Source organism: Colossoma macropomum, unplaced genomic scaffold (genome assembly GCF_904425465.1).
Source record: "Colossoma macropomum unplaced genomic scaffold, Colossoma_macropomum, whole genome shotgun sequence".
NCBI lineage: Eukaryota > Metazoa > Chordata > Actinopteri > Characiformes > Serrasalmidae > Colossoma > Colossoma macropomum.
The window spans coordinates 12499301-12525261 of NW_023494804.1; the positions used below are offsets into that span (position 1 = coordinate 12499301).

General features: G+C 38.8%; 2 protein-coding genes across 3 annotated transcripts in view; one reads left to right on the forward strand and one right to left on the reverse strand.

Moving 5' to 3' along the window:
- Positions 1 to 257: 257 nt before the first annotated feature.
- npm2b (nucleophosmin/nucleoplasmin, 2b) lies at positions 258 to 11372 on the reverse strand. 2 transcript variants are annotated; one of them, XM_036594388.1, is made up of 9 exons: positions 11269 to 11372; positions 1464 to 1530; positions 1276 to 1358; positions 1078 to 1197; positions 905 to 998; positions 708 to 826; positions 586 to 617; positions 460 to 496; positions 258 to 385 (listed from the first exon to the last, which is right to left on the reverse strand). In XM_036594388.1, the coding sequence occupies exons 2-9, from the start codon at positions 1498 to 1500 to the stop codon at positions 344 to 346; spliced, it is 564 nt and encodes a 187-aa protein (XP_036450281.1). In that variant the 5' UTR covers positions 1501 to 1530; positions 11269 to 11372; the 3' UTR covers positions 258 to 343. The 2 variants fall into 2 exon arrangements, with proteins under 2 accessions (XP_036450281.1, XP_036450280.1); XM_036594387.1 differs by lacking the exon at positions 11269 to 11372 and adding an exon at positions 1607 to 1640.
- Positions 10945 to 25961, forward strand: part of LOC118824323 (seizure 6-like protein) — a 44183-nt gene continuing 29166 nt past the window's right edge. Inside the window, exon 1 of the mRNA XM_036594384.1 lies at positions 10945 to 11241. Coding sequence (XP_036450277.1) covers positions 11169 to 11241 — 73 coding nt within the window. The 5' untranslated portion in view covers positions 10945 to 11168. The remainder of the gene's footprint in view (positions 11242 to 25961) is intronic.

Below are 25961 nucleotides of genomic sequence, written 5' to 3' on the forward strand. Positions count from 1 at the left end.
CATTTCACAAGCTAGACACTTATAGCCTCATGTCAATAGTTATACCAGTCTGTCAATTGCATTTTAATTCAAGCATACAGCAACTTAACCAGGTCACTCAAAAATAAGGCAAACGAAGTGTTTCAAGCAGATTTAATATGGTCCCTCCAAGTGTCTGAAAATGGAAACATCAGGCCATTTTATTGATAAAAGCCTGATTATGGCTGCGAAGCAAGACAAAGCACAAATGCGTGTTAACATTCAGATCCTATAAGCCACACATCTTCACACCTGCAGAACAGATTTTTTTTTGGCAGGCTGATCTGTATCAAGTCTTTCAAGTGGTGCAATAATGGCTCATCAATCAAACCTTCGCAGCCAGTGGTTTTCTCCCCCTTCCTTTTCCCTGGGAGGGAAAAGTTAAAAAAACCCCAGGTAAACTCCACATTGAGAATATCTACAATGTTTTAATATTCTTACCTTTTTAGGGGGATTATTTTCACCCTCTGATGCTTCACTATATTCAGAAAGTCAAATTAGATTATAGGGCAAGCCAGCATCATAGTCAATGCTTCATTAACAGTACAGAGAAGATTCAAAGCTTACCCCTCATCATCCCCCTTTTCTGGCTTCTTTCTCTTGAAGACAAATATTTAGTCAGTCATTTAGAGCACTGCAAGTGTCAATAGTGTAGATAATACTAACATGCACATGAAATTTAGCCTTACTTTGCCAGCACCAGTTTTCTTCACTTTCTTCACAGGTGACTCTTCAATATCCTCCTCTTCTTCCTCCACCTCCTCATCCATCTCTTCGTCCTCTAGCTCTTCGTCAGAATAGTCTTCCACTGTAAAGTTACAGGAAGGATTAGTTCATCATTAGTTTTTCTTAACTGATACTGAAAGACCGATATCTACCTACTCACAGGCTACGTGCTCAGCTCCGACGAACACGGGGCCCGAGCCGTACCTCAGGCGGAATGTCACGGGGGGGTGCAAGTCTAAACCGGACAAATTGACCTGCAAGACAACGAAAGGGACAGTCGACTGAAAGCGGTCATGAAAGCGAGACCAACAAGGCGAGTACAAGCTCACTTACGGTGGGCATCGACTTGGCGTGTAAAGTGACAATTGGCACAGCTTTGGCGCCATCACCCCCTTCGCCGGTCACCAGCTCCACAATGTTGAACTCGTCTTTGGCCGTGTGACCCAAACACATCTGAGGTAAGTAGAGAAACACCAACCTTTAGCCGTATGAACATAAACAGGCTAGCGGCTAAGAGAGTATAAAGCTTACAGTTCTCAAGGCGAGTTGGTGTTGATGGTTCGTATCGTCCGTCTTAAAAGTCTCTTCTTTATTAGACTCGTTAAGTTCACAGCCTGAAGTGAAGAGAGTACGGTTTAGTCCACCGAACTTGACGGGAGAGATAGTGAACAGTGGCGTGGCATTATTTTCCTTAAAAAAACGGAAGCCGAACAACCTACCCCAGAGAGTTGACAGAGGTTTTTCTGGTTTATTCATTTTTCTTGACAGATACTACCCTGGCTGACCCTGAAAATGTCAAACAGAGCATTGTGTCACTTTAAGCAAACTGACTCAACCTTAAAAGATGGGTTTATTGTCTCACCAGAAAAAGAAACCTGTTCAAGACAACAGAAGAAAGATAGAGCATTGCCAATGCTCGATTTTTTAAAGGGGAGTTAAAATGCAAAGCAGGTGAGAGTAATTAAGGCAGGATCACTTCCAGTCGTCTCGGGTTAATTATGTCCGTGGCCGCCTATATTAAGAGTAAAGAAACAAGTTTATTTTAAACCCTGCAGCCAGAGTTACATAATGAATCGATTTCGTAATTATACATACGAGGCCCTTAGGCCAGGGGTGTGAGACTCAAGTCCTGAAAGGTTGAAGGCTGAATTCCATGTGTTAGAAGAAGGAAAATATAAAATTTCTGCAGGGCCACTAATCTCCGTGGACTTCCAGTAGTCCCTGAATTTGACATATATACCTGCCATCCATCGCGAGTTACTTGAGGTTTGAAAGGTCTACTTAATATTTTTGCCCTCCCAAATTAAAAAAAAACTTTGGTGAATTAAAGACAAAGACAATAATGAGATGAACATTTAGAGTTCCCTTTTATTCCTAAGTGTTTCTGTATGTATATTTGTCTCACTTTTTTGTCCCTAATATAGGCAAGCAGTAAGATTTCTGAAGTCACTGATTACTTTTTTATGTATAATTACAGAAAATGCTTAAGGTCTTTACTGCCACTGCCATTTATACAGCATTTCTCAGTAGATTTTGCGTGGCAGCCTACTGTCTGTAAGAGGCACAGGGGTGCAGCATTGAATTACAGAGGTGATCTGCTCTTGGGTTTGCTATTCTAAAAGTAAGTTCACAACATGACCGAACATGAAATCTGATTCACTATATGTTGTTAAACATTTTTATTAGACTCGTTACACATGGCCAGATACAATTTAGCGTGACAATGCCTTGTACACATACATTTTTTGAAGGCATATATCATGAGTTGTACTGCACGTCTTACACTGTTACGTTCCACCTTCTTAAAATCATATTTACAAATTTGGAAGTGTGTCCAAGTAGAGGATTTGCAAGCTGCATTAACACGTTAAGTAAAAGAGACTCACTTACATGACCCAGAAATACATTATATGGCCAGAAGTATGTGGCTCCTAATTATTGAGCTTATGTGTTTCAGCCACACCTATTGGTAACCGTTGTATAAAAGCAAGCACGTAGCTGTGCAGTCTCTATAGACAAACACGGGCAGCAGAATGGGTTGAACTGAGGAGCACAGTGATTTAAAATGTGGCTCTGTCATAGGATGTCACCTTTGGTACAAGTTAATTTGTAAATTTTCTGACCCTGGTCAACTGTAAATGTTACTGTCATTGTGAAATGGAACCATCTATGGGCAACGACAGCTCAACCACGAAGCAGTAGACCGCTCTGAAGCACGGAGCTCCTCTGTTGCACAACTTAAAACTGCCTCTGGGCTAAAGGACTGTGCGTTTGGAGCTTAATGAAATGGGTTACGATGGCCAAGCAACTGCATGCAGGCCTAAGATCACAATGCTTAATGCCAAGCATCAGCTGGAGTGGTGTAAAGCCACCAATTGACTCTGGAGCAAAAGAAATTTGTTCTCTGGAGTGAGAAATCACACTTTACTCTTTTTACTTTTGTGTACTTTGTGTAGATGGATGAATCTGGGTTTGGTGGATGCCAAGAGAACACTACCTACTAGAATGCATAGGGCCAACCGAAAAGGTTGGTCAAGGACAAATAAAGTTTGGGGCTGTTTTTAAGCATTTAAGATAGGCCCCTTAATTCCAGTGAAAGGTATTACTAGTGCTACAGAATACAGAGATATTTTAGACAATTAAATGCTTCCAACAACAGTTTGGGGAAGGCCCTTTCGTGTTCCAGCTTTAAGTTGAATAAATCATATTAAATGTACATGATTACTTTAAAAGAGAGAACATTTTTTGTTTTCTTATAAGATAGTACTGTGTAAAGGTCAGTTGTGGTGGTCTACCAGGTATTGCACGATTGTTAAGAGTCCCCTTTTTCTCTTTCTTTATCTTTTAATAATTTGTCTAGTCCAGTCCAGTTTTGGAAACTGTATTTTCACTTAATTTTCTTTGGCATCCATCTTCCTTATGCAAGTGGATTATGTTATGTATAATCTCTTCAGGAATATCTGGATGCACATAAAAATATTTGTAAGGCAGCTAAGGTGTGTTTGGGTAGTTGCTTGTGTAAATGTTAGTGTCTATTTGAAGGTTACACTTGAAGTAACACAATTGGGAACAACTTTTGTTAGGGTGCACAGCTGTAACTTGTTGGTTTAAAGATGGGAGGGATAGAATAGTTAAAGTTGCAGACTGCACAAAAGTAAAGAGTAAGATTTGATATTCTACTTGTTTTGTGTTGAAGACTTTTGTGTAATTTTCTGTTAAATATATATTTCCTTCTTCTTTTCTGATACTGACAAATGACTTGCCTAAATGATAAATGAAAGAGTTGTTTCTGACTTTTGCACAGTATTATATAACACTAAAAACAGAAAGCTCCATATGAAAAATATGTTTTCTTCATATGATTTAGATGGGCTTATTATGTCCATCTTTCACATTGGATCTGATGGAGCATCGAGCAAATATACTGCAAACAGAAATAATTCCGATTTTTTTCAATACTATGGTAATGATGGTAATACTTACTTGGCTGAATGATTTGCACAGATATTTACTGAAAATATGGTGGCCAAATACATAAATGACCAAATTAATAAATCTAAATTCATTACTACCGGATTTGATTATTATGTTGCAGTTCTGCCAGGACTACATCATAGCTTTTAAACTTTTTGGTATTATATGTATTAACCTTGGTTTTGTTTATCTATGTGAGAATACAGTAAGAGCAAGCTTGGCTTAAACACATACTCTCCCAAACCCACATGTGTGCATACGTTCATTCTCATATTCCAGACTCCAGTTGTGTGATGTATAATTAATGTGGCCCCGTGGGCACGGATCGCTCAGCCGCTGGATTAAGGGAAGGAGAGAACACGAGCTGAGAATGTGACCGTAGCTCCCCTGGGTACCGCCGCCTGGTCCATCTCTGCAATCAAAGACTACGAGCTGCAGGATGAAAAGACAAGAGGGGGGGTGGTGGTAGGAAGATATTTGGGGTTTTGGGGAGTGGGTGGAGGTGGGTAGAGAAGGAGCATGGAAATGTGATTTTATCCAATGACAGGCACATTGTTTGAAACGCAGACATTTGCTATAAGCAAATGTAGTGACATTTGTTAATGTATGAAGGTAATTTTATCTATGCACAGCAAAGAGGTATATGATAGATATCATTTTATAGTTAGCAGTATATCCAGTGAGACACACTATTTCTGTCTATGGGAAAAATTAATGGCCTCGCTTTACCAGTGGTGCCCCATAAATATTAGCACTAAGCCTTCAGTTTGGACTAAATAACAAATCAGTTAACAAGGAAAAAACACCTATATGATAACACTAATTTCTGCTAGGGCCCCCATGGGATTCTAGTAGTATGTTACCACTAAGCTAACCACAATTCACATGAACATTTTTTTTGCTGTTCTAGATTAAATGTGAACATGAAGTCTGCAAAAGACAATGGGCCTCATTCACCAACCATTCTTAGAAAGCAGTTTCTTCTTAAAACCCTATTATGCAGTTTTCATGAAGATTCTGACATTCACCAGTGTTTTCTTATTTAGGATTTGTTCTTAGGTAGAATCTGTTCACCCTCAACAGCACAAAGGTGCTAACAATTCTGCGGTTTAAGAACACATTTTTAAACAGACATAGACTCTTTGGAGAGCTAGCTTGTCTGTATACTTAGTGTTGTACAAGAGCGTCCTCCTGCTTTTTTCCCATCTTAAATACCAAATAAATACTGCTAAAGCTACTAATAATTGCCCATTTACGCCAGCATCGCAGTCACCATGCCACTGTTGCTGCAAATTCAGCGCAAATGTGAACGCAGCACTAGCCGCAGCTGGTCTTCATCTGAAGCACATTATTCCAAAACGTGATAAAAATCCAAAACACTTTGTTTTTTTTTTTTTAACAGAAAGCTTATACATGTAATAATTATGAATGATCACATACAGGCAAATGTTTAAGGCAATTTAATTAGCACACGTGAAATCTGACACGGTTGTTTCTTGCTGCGGTGTGCCAGCATAAAATGCCGTGCAAGAACTTTTCCCTGCAAGAACTTTTTTCTTTCGCAATTGAAAGCCTGTTTCATGAGTTTGCATTATTATCAGGTTAATTTAGGCTAAAACGATATAGTTAAATTTGAATATTGTGATTAAACATCAGCTAACAAGACAAGCAGTACCACTCTTGCTGGCTAATAACAAACCTGCTATTTTACAGTTGATATAGCTGCTAGTAGCTCAGCAACTTATAGGGCAAAACTCACATTTTTTTTGAATATTTAGATTTTACAACTTTGTTGTTGCCCTGAAAGGTTTACACTGGAATTACTGTTTATTTTGCTGTTGCATTGTCTAGATTATCCAGATGCATATTCATAACAAAGTTTTTTGTAATACTTCATTCTTGTTGTTTTTATTATGCTTTTTCTCTAGTTAAAGTCTTGTGTAAGACAGTGAGGTATACAGAATTTAAACGTTTTAAGCACTGATTTCAGAATGTTTTTCGGGAATCTACTGATACCTAGAGTTCAGGTATTGGAATCCGTATCAGAAGAGAAAAACAACAAGCACAATGATTAAATGAAATAAAATTTATAGATATGCGTTTCCCACTGCTCTTTACCACCCCTGTGGTAAACAAAGCTGACACATTTTGTGTTATAGACATTTTTCTGCCAAATTGGATCTTCTGAATTCCAAGGTCAATAAGTATGAATATTGCTACTTGCGTGTTACGAGCGACACACAGTTACTTTCCTTAGTTAGGTGAAAGTAAGGCTACTGCTATAACTGCACCCTAATTCAACACTTTTTATATATGACACCAGTTTCTCAAATTGTGTCACTTGACTGCCACACTTGATGAAGCTTGCTGGTTTACATGGTATTTTGGTAAGGTCACCAGTCTTATGATGTGAGTAAATGCACAGCGTTAACTTGTATGTAGGATATTGTCACTTTCGTATCAAAACCCTGTAACACTTTTGTTTTTAATTACTTTATACCATTTGAGAATACCATTTGCCCTTTACATTGTTTGACCATCTTATCACACATGGGAACAGAAATTGAACAAAAGTACATTAAAACTTTGTTATATTAAAGTAGATGAAGGCTAAGAATGTTTTTCCTTCTCCTATACAATTATGATACTTAGATCTGCTTCCTTCTCTGATACAGTGACGATATACAGATCTGCTCATAGGTTTACATACCTCTAACTGAATTGTAAGGTATTACACTTACACTTCTTATTTTAAAAAAAGACAATTAATAATACAAAACATATTTCTTTAATTTACTAATAGTGCTCAAAATAAGCTGTTTATCATCACAGAAATGTGCATGTTTTATTTTAACTGAAATTACACAGTCAAAAGTTTATGTACACTTCTATGTTGGGCCAGTTAATACACTCTCAGGTACATTGAGATCACTGTGAAGGCTATGAATTTGCAGCTGTGTCTTGTTTGTAATCAGTATATATGTATTAATAGGGAAACCTTGTGCATTTGTTTTATCCTGAATTTACTGAATACTAAAATATGGGGAAAGTAAAATAACTGTCAGAGGATCTATAAGGAAAAAAGTAATTCCACACTAAATTAGGAAAGGGTTATTAAACAGATGTCAAAATGGCAATCAGCACTATTCTGTGTTCTGTGGATAGCAAGTCAGGATCAGGATGACCAAGAAAGATTTCTGAGAAACCACCAAGAAAACTCCATAAGGTTTAAAGAAAAACCCACAGGCAACATCTATTCAAATTTAGGCTTATCTGAAGCAAAATGATGTAACTGTTTCAGAATGTACAATAAGGATGTATTTAAACAGAAATGGGCTACATAGTGTGTTGCCAGAAAAATAGCCATTTTGTGCCCACATCACAAAATAGCAATGTTGCAACTGCACCAAACAGCATCTAGAGAAACCTCAGGACTTCTGGAAGTAATTTGGAGTGTTGAGACACAAATTAAAATTTATGGCCACAACCATAAACTTTACATTATGTTAATGTCATTGAGCCACTTTTAGGAGAACTCAAAAATACAAATATGTGATGGAACCAAAGAATTTAAAGTACACAGAGGCTTTTTGCCAAGAAGAGTGGGCAGCTTTACCACCTGAAAAAATAAAGACAGTGATTTACAACTATTACAAAAGAGAGCAAGCTGATGCTCAAAGGGAACATGATATTAAGAACCAATGGTATGTCAACATTTGTTTGTTTTTTTTTCAGTTATCATTATGGTTAATATAATACCTGGATATTTCTGTAATGATACATAGCTTCATCTGAGCACTCTTACTAAATAAAAGAAACTTGCTTGATATGATCATGCATTTTTTAAAATGGTAAATAGGGCTGGACAGTATGACAAAATATATATCATTGTCATGATAAATTATGTCACAATAAAATCTGCTTTTCTGAATATATCATGTATATCAATGGTACTACTTTCAACATTGACCACCTGCATGTTTCATTATAAAGAAAGCAAAATCAGCCCCTTTTAACTGGATTTAGTGCAACACAGCATTGAATTTTAACAATACTGAATAAAGATGATTGTACTCACAGTTTTTCGTAGTATTTTTTAGCACTACTGGTTCTTTTCTCTCAGTTCCAACTGATCAGATGTCTGAAAAAATAGTATTGCAATATGATATTTTTACCATATCTCTAATGGTAAATATCCCACAAATTCATCCAGAAATCTGGGAAACTACTGTTTGGCCATGTTTCAGTTACAGTTGGGTATATAAACTTGTATTTAGCCATACTGTATGTAGTCATATTCCTACTTTTATTAATTAACACAATTGCAGGTTTTGGAATTCCCTGGTTAACCACAATGCACATTGGAAGGGTGGGAGGGGTTTGAAAATTTTCCCCATTGACAAAATGGCTTAGACCCAGGGTCTGTCTAGATGCTAATGGCAAGCTACAAAATGCTGACATGTCCACAGATGTCTATGTAATGTAAAGTAGGGAGTGCTAGTTGACATGGGAAAAAAATACTACAGTTAGCAGTGTGTGCTCTGTGGGCTCCCTGCTCCCTGCATAACTTCCAGTCACTCTGAAGCCCAAATGAAGAGAATGCATGGGAGGGCTGAAGTGATTCTCTTGCTATACAATCACGCAAGTGAACCTAATTTGTATTTCTGTCTACATTAACAAAGCCTGTCAAAATGGAGTCATATGATGTTTATGAACTAAATGCACATATAGGAGCTAACTTTATAAGCCCAAGAGACACACTTACAGGGTAGCTCTCTGTGAAATGTTGCAATAGTGTCGCAAGAATGACAGTAACTTGTCACTGAGTATGAATCAACAAGCTGATGTTTATTCTTTCAGTGTGGCATTAGCTGTGCAAACCATATACTGTCAACACTCTGGTACGCTCGGCAAGAATACTGGGCACTTCTAAGTGCTCTCTTTATTTGACTTGCCATGTAAATGATTATTAGAAATTAAAATATAGAGAAAAAAGTGGTGAGTGCGTTAAGGAATCAAACTCAGAGCGAGAAATTAGGCTCTTTAGTCCTTCATACTGAAATCTGATTAGGATTTCTTCTTAGCAATGGGTAGATTAGGCGACCCCATCTTCAGCAGAGAGGGTGATACCATTTTGAAGATTGCATTACTTTGACCTGTGCTGGATCTGTTTCTGAGGTAATTAGCTAGACAGAAAAAAGAGATTTTGCTTCATTACACACTGAAAGAAAAATCAGCTGTGAACCCTCTCTGTTTTCTTACGAAACATGTCTTTGAGAACACTTGTTTGTGTGCTTTATGGCTTCATGAAATATGCATGCAACATGCAACAGTAATGAAACAAGAGATTGCTACCACTGAACGCTCTTTGTCTTGTCGTTCTACAGTGAAACCCTATTTTAAAGAAAATATTGAAAGGACAATTTTGATTTCGGTATTTCCATGGTTGTCTGTTACTGATATATGGAGAGAAAAGCACTTTGTACTGCTACATGACAGAGTCTGTGAACAATATTCACCAGAGGCTTCATGAGGCTAAAAACAGATTCTATGGCTCTTTTATTTCAAATCCGTTGTTTACTACCTAAGACAACATGTCATTTGGTGGATAAAATAAGGTTTTTACTAACTGTATTGATTTTAACCTACTGTATTATCATAACCTTTCCTTTGTTCTGTTTTAGCACCATGGGCAGTTAACAGTTGTCAGTGTCTGGGAAAGACAAGGATGTTCTTTTGTGCGTCGTCTTTTGACCAGTGTCACAGATTGAGTTCTTTATCATGATTGGCCATATCCTATGTCTGAATTCTGTTGGACGCTTTAACAGTAATTGCAACATGAAGCAGAATGATTCAGCTAACAAACCTCATTGCCAACCACCCTTTCATTAGGAAGATCTGTGCACAAGTGATGTCTCAAAAGTCTGGACTTCATGAGCTGCTCGGCCACCGTTTCCTATACATTGACTTCTCACTCAGTGAAACGCACAGTGGGGCACAGCTCATTGGTGTGGTGCCAATTCAGGCCAAGGCTGCATTCTCTCACGGCTCGGCCTCTCTCTGCTCTGCACTCACCATGCGTAACGAGCTGTTGCACAAGGCAAGAGAGCAAGACCGAAGCATATGCAAGTGTTGTGACTAGACTTTGACTTCCCTTGACTGGTCAAAATGTTCTTTCCAGCACTGACTATTATGTGGTGGCTCTGATTACTTCAAAATCCCCTTGGCTTTTGGCATCCAATGACACTGAAGCAAATAATAGAGCTTCTGCTTCTTATGCTTCCCAGATTAATTGGCTGGGTACGTTTAGCACATTTTGGATCAATGAGATTGTTTTCTCACTGAAAAGCTGAACAATTAGATTTCTCTCATATTTTCAGCATTTGATCAAGCTAATGAACAACAAAGCCCTTGTTTCATAGCTCGTCTTTGCCAAGGGTGCTAGAAAAACTGGAGGATGGTGGATTCACGAGGTGCGAGCTTTTAGTTGGAGGATTCTATGCTGTATGATCAAACATTGTGGGGGTTGCCTTATGGGTGGGTGTTAGCCTAGATATGATGCTATTTTTTCTCATTCCCCTTTTAAAGTAGTAGAGCCAAAAAGTGCTCGGCAGTCATTATCATATCTAATGGAATGCAGCTGAAGGCAACACAACAGAGGGCATCAGCAACTTTAGTGGGGGGGCGGCAGGGGGTAGACTGTGAGACACTGCGGAGTTCAGACGAGGAGAGAGAGCGAGAGAGAGAAGGAAGAGAGAGAGAGACAATGACTCGCTAGAGGCAGAGCGGAGACAGAAAAACACAAAGCAGTGGAAAGCACGCGCCTCCTTGGTTAACCTCCGCATACGTGGCTTAACGGAGCTCTGAATAGGACTTCAGTTTTCTCGTGTGTGGGCTGTGCGTAGGGGTTTTGCTTTTTTTAGTGAGCAGCCCCTCGGACTGTCTTTGCCATGCGGGCTCCACGTTTAGTCCTCAGCTCCGTCTTCTGGATGGGGATTCTGTTGAGAGTCGTCTCTACCCAAGGTAACGTTCTCGTTCGCGTTCACCTACCTTAGAGGGATGTTTGAGAAGATGCGCTCTGTTCGGGTTCACCTTCTTCTAGCTGGTGCAGCGCACGCATACGCGTCCTACTTTGGAAACTTGACGATTCACTCCCGTTAGAATTGTTCTGCGACGAAATGGAAAACGCTCTGGTAGCTTTGGAGAAGCTTCTGGGTCCGAGTCTTTGCGTGAGTGTTCGAAGCACCATGTGGGATTCGTACAGGCTCTGAATGAGAGCACACGTCGCGTTTACTGTGCCTTGTTTGCCGTGTGGCTCCTCTGAAGCGTTCAGTGCTGCCCGTCTTGGTTCAGGCATCGCTGCTGTTGAAACGTGGGCAATGGTTCGGTTTGTACTGCATGATAAACAGAGCACTGCAGAAACCCTGGTTGGGTCTCCAGCCAAGTGGACCTGTGCATCAGTCTGCCACAAAATGAATGTATATAGCCTCAATCAGTTTTCCTAAATCAGGCCACTGGGTCAAGCAAGGGCTGGTCGATCTTAAATGTAGATCTGTATTGATATTGATTCATCAGCTGAGGATTTCTTCCTTCCCCTAACATGGTTGAGGAACCAATGCAAGTGAACGTTGATTCACTTTTATCTCAGTCCATGTGGACGTTTACCTCACCAGTAAATTATTTAAGCTAGATTGTTTAGTTATGTGTCCCCCAGACACCCCAACGCATGCTTCGTTTGAACAGACCTACTCTTGCATTATTCATTGAAACGCATAGGCTCCAACCATACACATCCCTGAAAAGCCTTTTCTCAAACCCAAGCCTGGACTAGGTCATTAATTCCGCCGTCGATGGACTTGCATGTGAAGCAGAAGTTGTATCAGGGAAATGTTGTTTCAGCAAGAAAATATCCTGGACTTGCAGTGGTTAACTGACCTTACCATCTGGTCCAGTCTATGAAGCTAGTCTAGTACATGCAGTCCAAGTGACAGATATGGTAATGTCATGGTAAAGTAATTGCTTAGGCTGGCACAGGACAATTGGGAAAAGAAGCGAAAACAGAAAATCTAACTAGGCAGACGGTGTGATTATGCACAGGCTACTGATATTGGCTCTGTCCCTTAATTAGTATTTCTCATTATCCAGGCATATCACGTCCAGAATGATCTGCAGGCAGAATGCTTGTCTCCTTCCGTCATTCTGTTGTGTGGACATGGCAGCGCACCTGTTGGCCGTTTGGAGATTCTTCTTCTGTAACAACATGCATAATATGGAGCTTTGTCTGTTACACCAAGTCTCTGCTTTGGTCCATTCATTTGTTCATTTTTTTTCTTTTCCTGAAGCAACTATCTGAGTAAAGCTGTCAGACACATCCGTGCAACTGTGCTAAAGTCAGTTGAATTGTATGTTTTTGCTCAGCTGTCAGTGTGGTTTTGGCAGGGTCGGCCTCCACTCTTGTGACAGATTGTCTGTTCTGCACTCTACAGAACTCACTCAGCTAGAATTTGTCCTTCTTCTCTCATCACATCACTTCTCTGCGGCTTTCCAGAGCGGCCCTTGTTTCTGATGTGCTGTGCTAAATCAGAAGAGAAAAGGCAAGAATATCCTGCAAGGAAATGTCTGGAGAGGAAATGGAAGGTCTGTCTGAGGAACAAACCCAGGAGCTTGTTTGAGACAAAATCAAGATGAGCAGGTTACTACTCCAGGTTTTTAAGAGATTTAGTGCAAACATTATATTAGTTGTGTGGAATGGGTATTGCAGATGAGATGTAAGGGTGATTGATGAACTTTCTCATTCTGTGTGAAAGGCAGAGTGGCCAAAAATAGGTTTGTTGTGTTTAATGATTGGATTCCTTGCTCCTAATTCAAAATGAAAACAAACACCAGCTGACATATACCTTTAGCACACATTCAGCAAACAAGAACACAGTGTAATCCTACTAGGGTATTGCTGGACTAGCAGGCATAGGACTTTTCTAATACAATATGCTAGTCCATTTAGAGGAAGAACTTCACCAGCAGGGAGTCTCACAGCTTCACGCAAGATCATAACCGCAGTTGCATTTCATAAGATTTGAAACTGGAGCTTCTCACAGATCATTTGCACTGGATCTACCTTGTAGCATCTCACAGTGACTTTGTATAGCCTGCTGGCATGTAGAAAATCTTGGAAAGTGCATTCTGTCATATTGCCTTCAAAGAGGCACAGCTTGTGTTTGATGCCCTAAAGGCACTGACAGGTCCTCTGCAGTGTCCAGAGCTCAGCTCTGCAATCCAAGACCCCCCGTTATCCCCCCCAGCTCCGATTCTCAAATCCTTTCAACTGAGCTCATGATTGCTGGAACATTTCCCTTAGTCCCTGTGGATGGGTGAAAATTCCTTAGGTGTTCTGGTCTCACAACAGCAAGAGGAGAGAATGGGAGGCAGTAAGAAGAGAGCTTGATGATTATTTATTCATTTCTAAATGATAAATGTTAAGAAACCTGTCAAAAGGGAGAAATGGAATTCTAATGATTTCATTTAACTTTATAAGTTAAATGAAGGTTTAATTTTTTGATATGCTGTCCAAGCATGCTCTGCAGTATTGCACTGTAACCCTAGTTAAATGTGTTGCACAGTTTTACATGTAGTGTTTTGTGTTGTTGATTATGAGTCAAAACTGAAAGACAAGAGAATGGGTCTAGATAGTTGGGATAATACCTCACATTTGACCCACTCTGCTGGGTTAGGCCATACCATCTCCAGTGGCAAGAACACAAATATGCTCATTTTTTAGCTCTACTCTTAAAAAGGTTGGGTTTTAGGGGATCTTTAGTAAAGACAGTGGTTCTATATAGAACCATGAACATGTAAATAACCATTTGCATGCTTAAAGGGTTCCTTACATGGTTCTTTGCATGGTTCTGGTGCTACAAAAATCATTCTTTATAAAACCATATACAACACATCCTTCATCAATCTGAAAAAAAAAAAACATTTCACGATGCAAAGAACCCTTTAAGCATGCAAATGGTTCTTTGATATTCCGTGGTTCTGTATAGAACCATTGTCTTTACTAAAAACCCTTGAAGAACCGTCTTTTTTAAGAGTGTAAGGCAGAGACGTTGTAAAGGATAAGACAGGTCACTGGTTGAGATATGAATAGGATAGCTCACACCGCTCAACATGGCGTCTGTTTGCAGAGAAAGTCCTGTCCTTTAAGGAAAAAGAGCCAGTCAGCTTGCTGGTTACACCATGAGCAGGGAAAGCCCCCCTCATTGTGGAGATTGCAACCAGAACAACCCAAAAAAACATGTTTTTGTGCAGTACTAAGCCAAACTATTTATGAGGTTTTGTCAGATTTTACCAGTGATTTCAAATATGGTTTTGAAACTGTAATTTGACCTTTAGTTTAGAGTATTTTAGTCTCTCCCCATTCAAAGGAGACTGGTCTTGTATGACTTGCAATAACTGCATCTTTGCATCTTTGCAATGTCACAGAGTGAACATACTTTCCTGTAAGGACTTTGACTAGGGTTAAGAAGTGTCTCAAATTCTCATAATGCACTATGGTCTTCTGTTATGTGAGGTATTACTGGTTGCACAGGTAGTTCCTGGCTGTGCAAAGCTGAAGTGATTACAGCAGATGATTGTATGATGCATTTACAGGCAGCATATCCTGATCCTCCAACATTATGCCAATTGCCTGTCACATTCAGCATGGACAGTGAACTTAATTGCTTGTTTTGTTATTTCCCAACAAACAACCAGGTTGGACAAGCTTACAGCACGTTGGAAAATTCAACCTAATGAGAAATTTTAATGTACTTTGTATACGTTAAAATACATTATGTTGAGTTTTTAAAATGCCATATTATTTAGTGAGATTATGTTGTAGCTAAGCTAGGCAGTCTGGAAACAATGACAAAGTCAGTGAGGTCACAAAAATGCTCCATGGACAGCAGTTCATCCGGCACTTTCATCACTGCTAAACTAAAAACTCTCACAAGTGAGACACTGAGAAGTCAGAGCATGAACAATGTGATTAGACAGTATGATTTGAAGTGGAATGATTCAGCAAAAAATGGGGGGAATTTCTGTTGCAATACTTAAGATAACGTAGCATTACAGATATAAAGATAATACAAGTAAATTCTGTTTCTCCCCCACAAAAGAAGGAAATCCAATGCAGGCTATCAGATCTTTACTGCACAGATATGTCATGGAGGTTGATTCTTATACGACAATGTCAGTTGAGGCAGATGGATTGGATTGGTGCAAAGCATGCACCATCTGTCAGGCACATGACACCTCAATTTCGACAGAGCATTTTACATGCTTAATATTTCAGTTTCTTTTTGCTTCAAAGCAAGGCCTGACAGCTTGCTTGTTTAGAAATGCCTCCACGCGTTGCCTTCATTTGAGAATCCCATTGAAGTGACTGCTATTTGCACCTCTGCCAAAGCCCTGCATGCTCTACGATAAACTTGAATGAAGTAGTCAAAGCGTTGCCATCAGCTCTTCTGTCTTTATGATTTAGGAAGGGAAAGTATTTGTCTTACCAACTGTAGCTCCGCACATCCTGTGCACCTTTGCCATTCGCCTTGTGTTTCATATTGGAGTGGTTAATAGTATAAATTTTGTAGTGCTTGATAATGGCCTGACATCTTTACATTTTACAAAGAATTTTCAAGGAAAATAAGATTTTTTTTGGATGTTTGGATTTCTTGTTATCCCCTCTTATTTTTACTAGCATATTAATTTGATGAAGTCCAACAAAATTATCCTACAGGACATATGCAAAGAATACTGAACTTCGGTTGTGAAAGTGGAATTCCACCAAAATTTCTGCATAGCTCAATCTTTAAGAAACAAAGTCATTTATTGTAGGTTGATGTAAAATGCACCATTCTTGAGTCAGAATTGTTCACAGTAGTGATGATAGGAAGCTGATGTTTGAAGCCTCTATAACTTACTAAAAGTTATTACATGAAATGGTTGGTAATACGCAGAGAGGTACATGTAGGGATTTTTAAGCCAGAATACCCAAAGCACCCAAGGCTTTTTTCAGATTTCTCCATAATCAACATTACATATAAAAACTCACAAGACACATATAGATTCACTGGTCATTTTGGATAGTTAATAAGTTGGCTATATTTGCGTTGTAGATATTACGACCCCTGGTTTCTATCACTACCACTGTAAAGAAATTAGGGTCGGTACATTTCTCTACTGTGTATCATTTTACATCAAACCACATGTAATGAGACTGTTTACATCTCAATGGTTGAATTATGCAGAAATGTTAAATACTTATGAAATTTCAAAGGAATGATTCATCCAAAAATGTTTCCAAAAAATAAAATGTCAGAGACACCATGTAGCTTTGGCTCCTTATCATGTTCATTCATTATTAGGAATGTATTTTTGGATAGCAGTTTTATTTATGTTCAGAGTTCAGACCATTACAAATAGATTTTGTACATAGAATGTATTGAATGATGGTAATAGGGCCATAACAAGAAAGCAATGAGGGATCCAAACACTGAAGGATGGATCCATGTGTGCAGTCTCTGTCCGTGCCCAGATCCAAGCTCTCCTGGGAATTTGAATGAATGATTGGCGGAGTGTGGAGGCTTCTTGGCATGGCTGCCCAGGGCAGGCTTTAGTCTGCCGCTGTGGGCAGCCGTCATTGAAACACCGCTCACACACGCCAGCCTGCTTCACATCCAAGCAAGGAGGTGAGCACGGGGGGACAAGATGGAGGGGTGAGGGGAGAGGAGAAGAAAATACTGCCCCTTTGATGGACCTGCTGTCACATTCTGGTGTGGTTATAAAAGCACCGTATGATTATGGCATCTGAGAGACAATACGATTTTCTTATACTGAAGACATTGAAGTATTTCTCACTGTGCCAGAAGAAACAACACAAATACTCCAACACTGTACAGTAGGGATACATGGGATTTTACTTCTGAGCTGTGCAAAATCATAAATAAATCAGTGGGTAAATGTTTTAGAGGCCGCATTGATTATGAATGGTGAGTACTTTTCAGATGGGTTGTCATGGCAATACGAATATCAACACAGGGAATCCGTCCAGAGAGAGAGAGAGAGAGAGAGGGCGAGAGAGCTTGGTTCACCTATTACAGCACTGATCTTTTTGATCCTCTTGTTAATGCTGTAAGTTAAGTGAGCCCAGGAGAGGAAAGAATGGCAAGGATATTGTCTTTTGATCTGTTGTCGTCCATTGTTTGGAACAGAAGTGGTTAATGAGATGCTTTGAGTGTTACTGGCTGAATCACAGGCAGCATTATTCATTGTGTGTCACCTTTGAGGACAATGCAGTCACAAAAACGACATTAGAGGAGGAGAAGCAGGGGTCAGAAGCAAGGCGATGAAACGCAGGAGAAGCAGGGGTCGAGAAGCGAGCCAATGAAACGCAGCGGGAGAGAGCGGGAGAAATGGAGAGATGCACAGCTGCCCAAGCAGACAGCTCACACCTGTGAGGCTGTAGTGAGGAGGCTGAGTGAGTCCATCTGCTACAATACTGCCCGTGCCAGTGCCACCCTGCAAAGCACAACTGCAGCCGGGTATAGCGCCCTGAGTTTAGCCCCAAAAGCATACCATTCCTTCTCTTTCTTTTCTGAAGCAAAAATCTAATTTGCACAACTTTTCCATTACCTCAGATGTAGTCAAGCAGCAAAGACCAAAGTTTGCTTTGATAGTTTTGCAGTGTAGCAAAACTAACAAAGGCATGTGTAAGTAAAAGTTTACACGCACCAGTTAGCATTGTGCAAATGACATGCCTAAATCATCACACACTTACCCCAGATCATGTCAAGTTGTTAAGTAACTTCAACGCGACTTATGTGCGTTCTGACAGTTTGACATACAATACAAGTGGACAAAAGAATGTTGAAATAGTTGTAGCAGCCATCATGATGCCTGAATTTAGTCTATTGTCTATAAGTCTATTTGAACTCAACATAGTTTGAGGCAAGTGTTTGTTCATTTAGCCAAGTAGTGGTACAGTGCTTATCATTAATGTAGCTAACATGCATACCTAGATTAGCACTGTACTCCACATACAAAACAAAAGATACCAAACATGTCTTGACAGATGTGCTACATTTGGGCTAAGGGGAAATGTGTGTACTTTCTACCAAACTATCATTTTAACATGGGAAATGATTAGTGGTAGGTTTGTCCAGTCGTCTACTCTAAAGATTAGAAATCTTTTACTTATTTTTAGGCTGAGGCTCTAAACATGTCTAAACCTCGTGTTTAACCTGTCTTGCCATGGTTTATGCCATGATTGCCATGGTTTAAATGCATAAACCTTGTTTTTTTTGGGTTAGATATTTTCATTGTACCTCCCAATTACTGGCTTCCATTGATTGGGCCTGAGAGGCTGCACAAGCTGTTGGAAGCCAATGTCATCCGTCTCATTGAACCAAGATTGACAGATCATGTTTTGACACCCACATGCCCTTAAGCTACAGCGGCCCCCAACTTGACTACACATACCTACAGAATGCACCTAACAGATTGGCTGTGTTTATAATATTTTCATCACTGTTGGGTTCATCCTCGCTTTCAATGATACAAGAAATGCATTGACTCAGTAATAACATCACTATCATGTTGGCGAGAGCACTTTAGCTGAAGATGAATTGTGCTGAGGCCAGTGTTGTATGAATCGATGGCTGCTCCATTTTAGTGTGGATCCTTCAGCTGACCCAGCGGGACATGCAGCCGGTGTCCTACAGCATCGACCCAGTACTCGTGCCTCTGTGCACTGCTCTCATTAGCTATCACTAGAAATCATTAAACATACTCATCTCTCTCTCTCTCTCTCTCTCTCTCTCTCTCTTTCTTGAACATGCTACAGTATATTTCACGGAAAATTAGCCTTTATTACAGCTTCCATTCTTTTTGGAAGACTTGCTTTCAGGTTTTTCAAAGAAAAATCTGCAGGGATGTTGTTCCACCTCCAAAGTTCAGTTTTAGAAATTGTTTGCATTTTCTGCTTCTCACAAACCAAGTAATCTCAATTACAAATTTTGACTCATTATTCCGTAAAACCTTGATCCACATCTCATATGTCCATTTTCAGTGATCCAGTGCAAATGTTACTCTTTTCTGTCTATTTCCTTTTTTCTGCAACTACTTCTTGACAGCTATCTCACGGTGGAAGGACAGCCAGCCGTGGATATTTTCAGATTTGAAGCAAGAGCCGAGGTTGATTTTTTTTTTCCTCTCTCTTAAAGATAAAAGCTTGAAGTACTGTTTATAAAATTAGAGTTTTAGTGCTCTGTCTACTCTTGCATGGTTGTTAGGAGTCCTATCTCTCTATATCTTAAAAATTCATTTAACTTGAGTTTTAGAAAGTCCTGTTTTTTTGCTTTTTTCCTTATGCAAGTGGATTATCTCCTATCTAATCTTCTCAGCAAAGTCTCCTTTAGCCATTTTAGATGCATATGAGAGAAATTTACAAGGCAGCTAAGGTATGTTTAGGTAGTTGCTTGTGTTAATGTATCTCTTTGAAGGGGAAACAGCTGTAACCTGATTGTAAAGGAAATTACAATAATTCTTCACAAATTTCTGCATAAAACATTGATGAATATTGATATTGCATGTCTGTGAGATGAGAAATAGCAAAGAGATGATTTACACAATGTAAAAAATTGTTCAATAGCATCTGCTTTTTGCTTTTTCTACTTAATGAAAGAAGATGAGAATAGTAGAAAGAAACATTTTTTCAAATGATGACAAACAGGAGGCCGGAGACAGTGTTTGTCAGTAGAGGGATGTGTAATAGATTTATACAATGTTGGACATACCTACTGAGGTTTTTCAAAATGTATACAATGGATGCTGCAGTGTGTCAACTTAGGTTTGGGTTGGACCCGTCTTCCATGTTCTGTGATGGACAAGCCATGAATGATGATCTGGTCTATAACTGTTTTGTTTGAATTTCAAAGCAAGGCCTTCTGTTTAGGCTTCTCTAAAGTAGTCTCTCCCTTTGACTGACGTATACTCAAGATGTAAGCAAACTTATTTTGAGTGGGTTGATTCTAGAGAGACTTAGAGAGTCAGAATTGTTCACAACAGTGGAGCTAGGAACCAGAAGTATGAAGCATTTAATGCCTCTAAAGAACGTTATCACGTGACATTGTTACTGTCTGATGTCTGAGAGACTGTCTTCTGTTTGTTTACCATCATCATTACATATAGAAACTCACGTGTAGGTTTTGGCCATTTTGGATAAACTGCTGATATTTGCACTGTAGACATTGGAACCCCTAGTTTCTATCTACACCACTGTAAAGAAAATCAGAGTTCTCTGAAATGCAGCAACGCATGTCAAACCACTCTGAATGATTACATCTGAATGACTGAGTTATGCTGAGGTTTTGAAAAAACATGGAATTCCCTTGAATATTAGATGGTTGGAAGAAATGAAGTGTCTCTAGCATGCACACAAATAAAGTGGACATTTTAAATACTGATAGATTTTATATTATACTTGTTGGAGGTGTTGCACGTGTTGGAGGTTTTTGTGTCGTTTTCTATGGAACATAACCGACACTGAAAAATGGTTTCTAACACTGAAAAGTAAGTACCTTGTACATAATGGCCTTTTTGAATGAAAATGAAATAATGGTACCCATAACTCATGTATGTGAAATTGCATAAGTGTCACTGTAACAAGTGAAGGGGTCCAATAAATATTTTAGGGTGCCCAGTCACCACAATCCTCACACTATGGGTCCCAGGGTAAGTTATGCCCTTCCACCTGCACCTGCAGACTGCATTTTTTGTGCAAACTTCCATCTCATTCAACTTCTGGCATCAAACTGACATCTAATTGTGCATAATTTTGAGCAAACACATTGCTTATTTGAGGTGAAAGGTGATATAAATCATTTTCACTGGCAGGTAGTTTTAACTTAAAGCTTCCAGGTGGATATAAACAGCACATGCAAAAATCAAATACACTCCTACAGTGTACTTATACCAGCACTGCCCCTTCCGAGGCCTTCCAGCAGATCTGTTAGATTAGCTGTTGGAAATACACTGAAATAAATACTTCGCTATCTAAAACTATTTTGTCTGGATTTCACTGTAAATTTCAGTTTAGTAAGGTATGTACATGATGCATACTCAGGCCAAGTATTTGGCGTCATTTTTGACAAAGTTGCACTTTACCACTCTCACCTTTGTTTCAAGAGTACAGAGAAAGACAAAACAATGAGTAAATCGTTTTGTTTCTGAATATTTAGGATTAAATTTTTTTGGTGGGGGTAATACAGTACATTGTATCTCTGGTAAAACTACCCAGGAGACATTCTGAATTCTTATAAAGAATTCATTGCAATCTACCACAGTGTAGACCATAGTTATGTTATGTAGAAATTATAGTTCTCACAGATGGCCTTTTAGCACAAATGTGTACTGTTTCTGACTGTGTTGTGACTGGAATGGATGTATTTCCTCACCTTCGGTTAAAAAATCTTTTTCTGTGATAAGAAGGGAATGCATCTCCAGGAATTTACACTACACTGAGTGTCAGTTCAGCAGCTGTAAAGTTTATTCAGAATATCACTGTAGGTGGCATTCCTTATCTTCAGTCATACACTCACACATCCTACGCCCTGCCCCCTGCCCCCACACCCACTCCACACACACACACCCACACACAAACACACACCCCACTCGTGTAGTTGGATCATTGACACCTTTAATGAGTCAGCACACAGTCACAGCGCTAAACTGTGATAATGGAATGCTCTGAGGAAAAGGGGAAGAGAAACGAGCGGTGCTTGTGAGAGAAAAGTGCAGCTTGTTTATCAAACCAGTCGAACGACGCTGTTCATTCCATTTTGTACTTCTGCTGGCTTTTAGTCATTAAACATGTGCCTGTTTTGTCAGGGTGTAAATAGGCTGGCATTTGTTCAAGACCAAAGAAGCATCTCTCCATGACAAAACAAGCCTGTTACAGTGATACAATGCGACAGTTATTTCCACTCAATGCCTCCCTGATGATCTTGTCATATTCTTTTCAGACAGCTTTGGGAATTGATCCATGCTGGACAAAAGGGACCGGGACAGTGGCAATCAGGGATTTGAATGCACTTGACAGGATCTTGGGGTGCATGCTGATCCAGATTTGTTGGTTTCTTCCTCTTGTCAGCCTCATGTGGTGAAAAGCCTTTTAGGTGACAAGAAATGACCTATCAATGCTCTGCAAATGTGTAGCAACTTACATAGCAGCTGTTGCTAAGTTGGACAAGCACTACAGAGCAAAAATACCATTCAGCATTACAAGAAAATTTTTATCACAACTTTTTGTCAGAATATCTAAATTATACACATTGTACCACTACAGTGTTTGTTAAGAGTCACTACGTAGCGCTCCATAAGGCTTCAGTTTAAAATGCTATGCTGTCGAGCTGGACTATGTTGTAGCACATCGAAAATAGGCAGATTGGAAACAGCAGCAAATTTGACTCCAAACTAATATTAGCTTGATTACATGCAAGATTGTGGATTTCTAAACACATACAAAATAAATATCAATTGAAATGAATAGCACATTCCAAATATAGGTATTTTGATAAAAATGGAGAAATGCAATATCATTCAGTTGAATGTGATTTTTGCCAAAATTCTGTAAAGCTTTCAGCTCTGTGAATTCTATAGTTTCAAATATTTATTCAGTGCATGTGAATGTCGCACTGTTTGGATAGATTGGGATTTTGTTGTGAAATCATGCTGGCGTTAGCATGGTAGCAAAGTAATTGTTGTTTCCAATCTACCCATTTTTAATTTACTACAACAACTTAGGTTAACTTAATAATGTAGCATTTTAAACTGGAAACTTAATTTTAATGTAGCAGCTCTAAATTCAAGTTGAATGAGATTTCTCCCAACGTTCTGTAAGGCTAGCCCAATCTCACAACACTTGCTATGAAACAACGCATTCGTTTGCAGATGGATAGGTTAAATGACCAAAATGTAAGCTATATAAAATGTTGGCAAAAATACTGTAGCACATTGCTCAATTTTTGTATTTTATTATAGACTGCGTTATCATTATTACACATTATTTTTAATGTAATTAAGCTAATGTTAACCTGGTGACAAATCATTACCGTTTTGAAGTTCTACAATTAGGAATATGTTGTAGCTGAAATGTGTTGTAGCTGAAATTTTCCAACTTGCTAGTTTTGAATTGCTACGCTAGCGTATTCCGAATTGTAGCATACCACTATTTGGCAAAACATCAAAATAATTCACATCAGACTGTTACAATGGTCTTTAAAACTACATATGACCTGTCCTAATGTTGTGGCCTCTGAGGGGGTGGCAGATTAGGAAGATTCAAGGCCAAAAGATTTTATTATTTTATTTTTTGGCTTACTAAAGGATTCTTAATGGAATTATTTATTAAATAATAATAATTATTAATAATTAAGACAAGTTTTAGATACTATGCATTCTACACTCTGCCCCCCCACCATGTAAATGTTTAGTGGTTTTGACCAGTCACTGAAGAATGAGAATTTCAGTTGTAATTCAAATAAATACGTTGCCAAAAACACAACTCAGCTTTCAGAAATGGTAGGAAAAAAAAAAAATAATAAGGAAGAGCAGCAATGTGGAAAACAGTGTTAATCAGTTTTTCAAAGGCGAAGTGGGTTATGAAGATATACTGGAGCTGTTAATAGAAAGGACATTTATGCTATTGAAACTGCAGGTGTAAATTGGGAATCAAGTGACATAGCACAAAAGTGTGAATAAAGTACAGCTTAAAACCATCACATCCCTTATTCTTAGACTGAATTTCATAATCAATAACTTTGTGTATGCTGGTGGAGATTTTAGTGGGCTTTGAATAATGTATCTATCCTGTATTAGTCAAAATCAGTTCATTATGGAGCTTTGCTTTGACAGCCAATATACGTTTCTGAGTAGCAACACACATTACGGTTTTGCCCAGTTCTGTACAATATATTGATGTGCAATGATGTAGCTTATATTCATATTCCCAACTTGCTGAATGCTAAGTAATTGTTGGAATTATGCAAGGGCAGTGTCTGCACTTGGCAAAGGTAGACAGCATAAGACTCAAAAGGTTGGCACCTAAAGCCCCAGTAAGCCAAGGGCCCTATGAAAATGTGAATTAGATATACTGTACATGTTGATATTAAATAAAACCAGCTGTCATCTGCTGTTGATTTTTATTACTATTTAGTCACTATTATTTCTTATTTATTTATTTTGTTATTTACTAAGTGAAATTATCTCACTACACTGACAGATAATTTTGCTTGTTTCAAGCATATTTCTTAAAACAAGCAAAATTATCTGAGATCATTTCATTTAATTAAATTACTAAGCAAAACATGCCCAGAAGTAAGTAAATTTTTTTCCATATGATGGAAAACCAAATTTCCCGTGGATTTTAAACTGAAAAAACAACCCAATTTGAATTTATTGTTTCTATGATGTCATGAACAACCAAAACATTTCCATTTGCATATTCACCATCAGCCATAACACTGGAACCACCTCGTTATTTCTACACTCATTGTCCATTTTATCAGCTCCACTTACCTGTAAGTGTACTTTGTACCAATGTATTTTGTGTTTTTGCCTTCTTATGACGTTTGTGTGTGTTTAAGGACCAAAACAGCCGTAATTCACTTTTACATGGCCATTTTCCAACCTCTCTTTATTCTTCAGAATTGAACAGACTGTTTTTGTTTCTGTGTTTTTAAGACTGATATATGTAAATGAGTTCTGTTGTGACTGGCTGCCTTGTTTTGTGCCTCATTCAAAAAACACTCCATGAGGCTAAACTGCTGTAGGCTGAATGGACATATACACTGATCAGCCATAACATGAAACCACCTTCTTGTTTCTACACTGATTGTCCATTTTAATAGCTTACCATATCTGTGCACTATGTAGTTCTACTATTACAGACTGTAGTCCATCTGTTTCTAATTTAATAATACCTGCTCTGTTAATGGTCAAGACCACCACAGAGCAGGTATTATTTAGGTAGTGGATCATTCTTAGCACTGCAATGATTCTGATGTGGTGGTCCTGACCATTGAAGAACAGGGTAAAAGGGGTTTAACAAAGCATGCAACGAAACAGATGGACTACAGTCTGTAATTGTAGAACTACATAGTGCACCGATATGGTAAGTTATTAAAATGGACAATCAGTGTAGAAACAAGAAGGTGGTTTCATGTTATGGCTGATCAGTGTATATGCCCATTCAGCCTACAGTAGTTTAGCCTCATGGAGTGTTTTTTGAATGGGGCACAAAACAAGGCAGTCAGTCACAACAGAACTCATTTACATATATCAGTCTTAACACAGAAACAAAAATAGTCTGCTCAATTCTGAAGAATAAAGAGAGGTTGGAAAATGGCCATATAAAAGTGACTTACGGCTGTTTTTGTCCTTAAACGCACACAAACATCATAAGAAGACAAAAAACACAAAATACATTGGTACAGACACTTTAAATAATCATATTCTTACAGCAATCTCAAAATGAAAAATACTAGATATATTGACTAGATTTAAAACTATTTTACTTGCCAAGACAATTTTTTTTTTGCAGTATGGTTGACTGCACTCCTGGGGAGCCCATTTATTTAAATACATGCATCTGGGAAACCCCATTCCCATCCTTTGCCTAGGGTCTGTTAAGGTCAATGAGGCAAGGCAAGCAG